Here is a 2,500-nt window from a genome sequence, read left to right on the forward strand (position 1 = left end):
ATTCAAGACAGATTCCGACTGGGTTTGCGGCAACCCAGTAATGAGCGTATCACGCTAATGCACCGCATTCCGCTAATCCCAAGGGTCTGGGTTAGTGGCGTCTAGTATGATCCTTTGCGATCTTTCTAGCATAAAATCTGGCTGCGCAGTGCGAAATCTCGCAGTTTGACGAGATTGCCGTGGGAACACGCTTTGTGCCCCTCCCTCCTCCCCTGGTGGCGGTGACCACCTCTCACCCGGCCTTACTGCATATCTTTTGCTTAGGCGGTCGCGGATTCCTCCCATAACTTAGTCTAGTGTGATCGCAACAATGGATATGCAGTGATAATAACTTACTAGGCTTAATTTAGGCTCCAAAAAAAATTCTTCAATTCGTCTGAGTCCGTACCTAGGTAAAATGTGGATCACAAATTTAACGTAGATAAAAACGGATTCAGCCTGAGAACGGATTTGTATAATAATGCTCAAAGACTCCGAGAAAGCGAACCAATCAGATTGGTTGAAACACCAAGATCACTGAGTGAGTATATAATAATTTTGAATATCTACTGCTCATCTAGGTCAGTCTGTCTCTCTGTGTTTGCACTTTATTTACTTGTCTCTTCCAGTCAGTTCTTCTTATTTTGTTATGCACGAAAAATTCATGGGGATAAGTCGAAAATCGCAAGGTTCATTTGTACCCCTGAATCAACTTTTCTCCACATATCTCTCTTTTTATTTTACAGTATTTGCAAATGTGTATTAAGTGTAAAGAGTAAATAAAGTATTGTTGTTGTTGTTGCTGGAAATGCTTTTGCAACCCATCAAATTTACAAGGAAAAGGATTGCCTGTGTAGATGGCGGGATATTTTATCGGGGGATCATTTAAGTACTCGCGAGTGCGATGGTTTTAGCCGCGAGTGGGCGGCAATTGGAATGAGGACTCTACTGGATTTGAAATCCCACTCGCGGCCAAAACAACGTAGCAACCTTTGATTTACTCCTGCACGTTTAAAAATACTACAATAAAAATATCCAGCTGCGCAGGCTAGGGAAAGGGAAGCATGCTCATCAAATCGTTGGACCAGAAACTAGAAATTTAAGATAGAAAACAAGCATTTTTCAGTTCTCATATAAAATGGCTCTAAAATCATTCACATTTTGACTCAAATTTCCAATAGTTTTTACAAGTCGTTTCTATCTCCTGAGCGTCTCGATTAAATAAGTGTACTTTCGTCTGCATTTTGCAGCCTACAAGTAGGGACTTCTTCAACCTAGAGCAATTTAAAACGAAGATGAAAGTTAGCTGTTCGCCCATTTTGACGCCATTTCCTTTAAAATGTTGATTGTTCGCTTTCAAATTTCGCGCTTCATCGCCTCACTCGTATGCTAATTCATGCTTAATGAGGTGTGAATATTAATGATGTCCGGCCATTCTGCGCCATGTTACACTGAACACAAAGTACTAAGACGTTTATGAGAAAGTATGACAAAAAAAACCCTTAAAACATGACTAAAATTATTGTTATTGCTTTCAATCTTGACCTGTCTCACATGTGATGCAAGATTTTAAAATCCCGAAGCGTAGCAATCAAGAACCATGACAATAGCGTTATTACTTCACATGCAAAAAGTTCAGCGTGTTGACTGGCTGAGAGCACGTCAATTAATCCCAAACAGAGTGCAAAAAGTGAAATTAGAGGAGACAGTTGAAGTTAGTGCAATAAAGGTGAAATGTTGGCTTGTATATCATTAATAAGTAATCGCATGATCTTTTTGCTCATGCAATTTGGAATAAATAAGCACTTGCAACTCTTTTCAAAGATTTCAAAATCCCACTCGCCCTTTGGACTTGTCTTTGGAAAGATTTACTCGTGCTTATTTATTCGAAATTGCACTGGAAATCATGTGATTACCTGTACAAATTAATTTAAAACCGCTGTAAAGAACATCAATTATGATATTCAATTTTTTTTTCTTGTAGTTTTGAGTTTGAAGAGTGTCTGCGCTGTGAGTGTGACGCTTTCAGCTTCGTAAGCAGCGCTAGGTACAGCTTTTTGAGATTTGGATATGGAAGAGAGTGCGCACGAATCAGTACCAGCTACTTGGATTTCCAAACTCGGCTGGTTGGAAACGGACCATTTCGAACATATACCGGGGAAAATTTCTACATACGATTAAAATCAGATGACTCCTTCAATTACAGGGGATTTAAATTCTCGTTTATTGTCAGATCTGATGGTAAGTCAGTATTGCTTTGTCTTTAATCCCATCATAATCATCATCATCATTATCGTCGTCGTCGTCATCGTCATTGTCATCTCCCATTAAAACGGACTTAAAATCTTGTATATTGTCAAATCTGATAGTAAGTCCGTAGTATATCGTTATCATTATCGTAATGCTTTATGGCAGATATGGTAATGCCGGAAATTTTAGCTCCATCATCAGGTGGCACCAAGTAACTTTAGACTTGAAGAACTCTTCAGATGATCCTTGCTGATCCCAGCAAGATTGTTCT

The 2,500-nt window shown here is 39.3% G+C and overlaps 1 protein-coding gene across 1 annotated transcript in view; it reads left to right on the plus strand.

Annotated features, from left to right (window-relative positions):
- Positions 1 to 2,500, plus strand: part of LOC138036220 (tolloid-like protein 1) — a 26,110-nt gene that overhangs the window by 20,000 nt on the left and 3,610 nt on the right. Inside the window, exon 3 of the mRNA XM_068882569.1 lies at positions 1,964 to 2,220. Within this exon, the coding sequence (XP_068738670.1) occupies positions 1,964 to 2,220 (257 nt within the window). The remainder of the gene's footprint in view (positions 1 to 1,963; positions 2,221 to 2,500) is intronic.

This window comes from Montipora capricornis, unplaced genomic scaffold (assembly GCF_036669925.1).
Source record: "Montipora capricornis isolate CH-2021 unplaced genomic scaffold, ASM3666992v2 scaffold_468, whole genome shotgun sequence".
NCBI lineage: Eukaryota > Metazoa > Cnidaria > Anthozoa > Scleractinia > Acroporidae > Montipora > Montipora capricornis.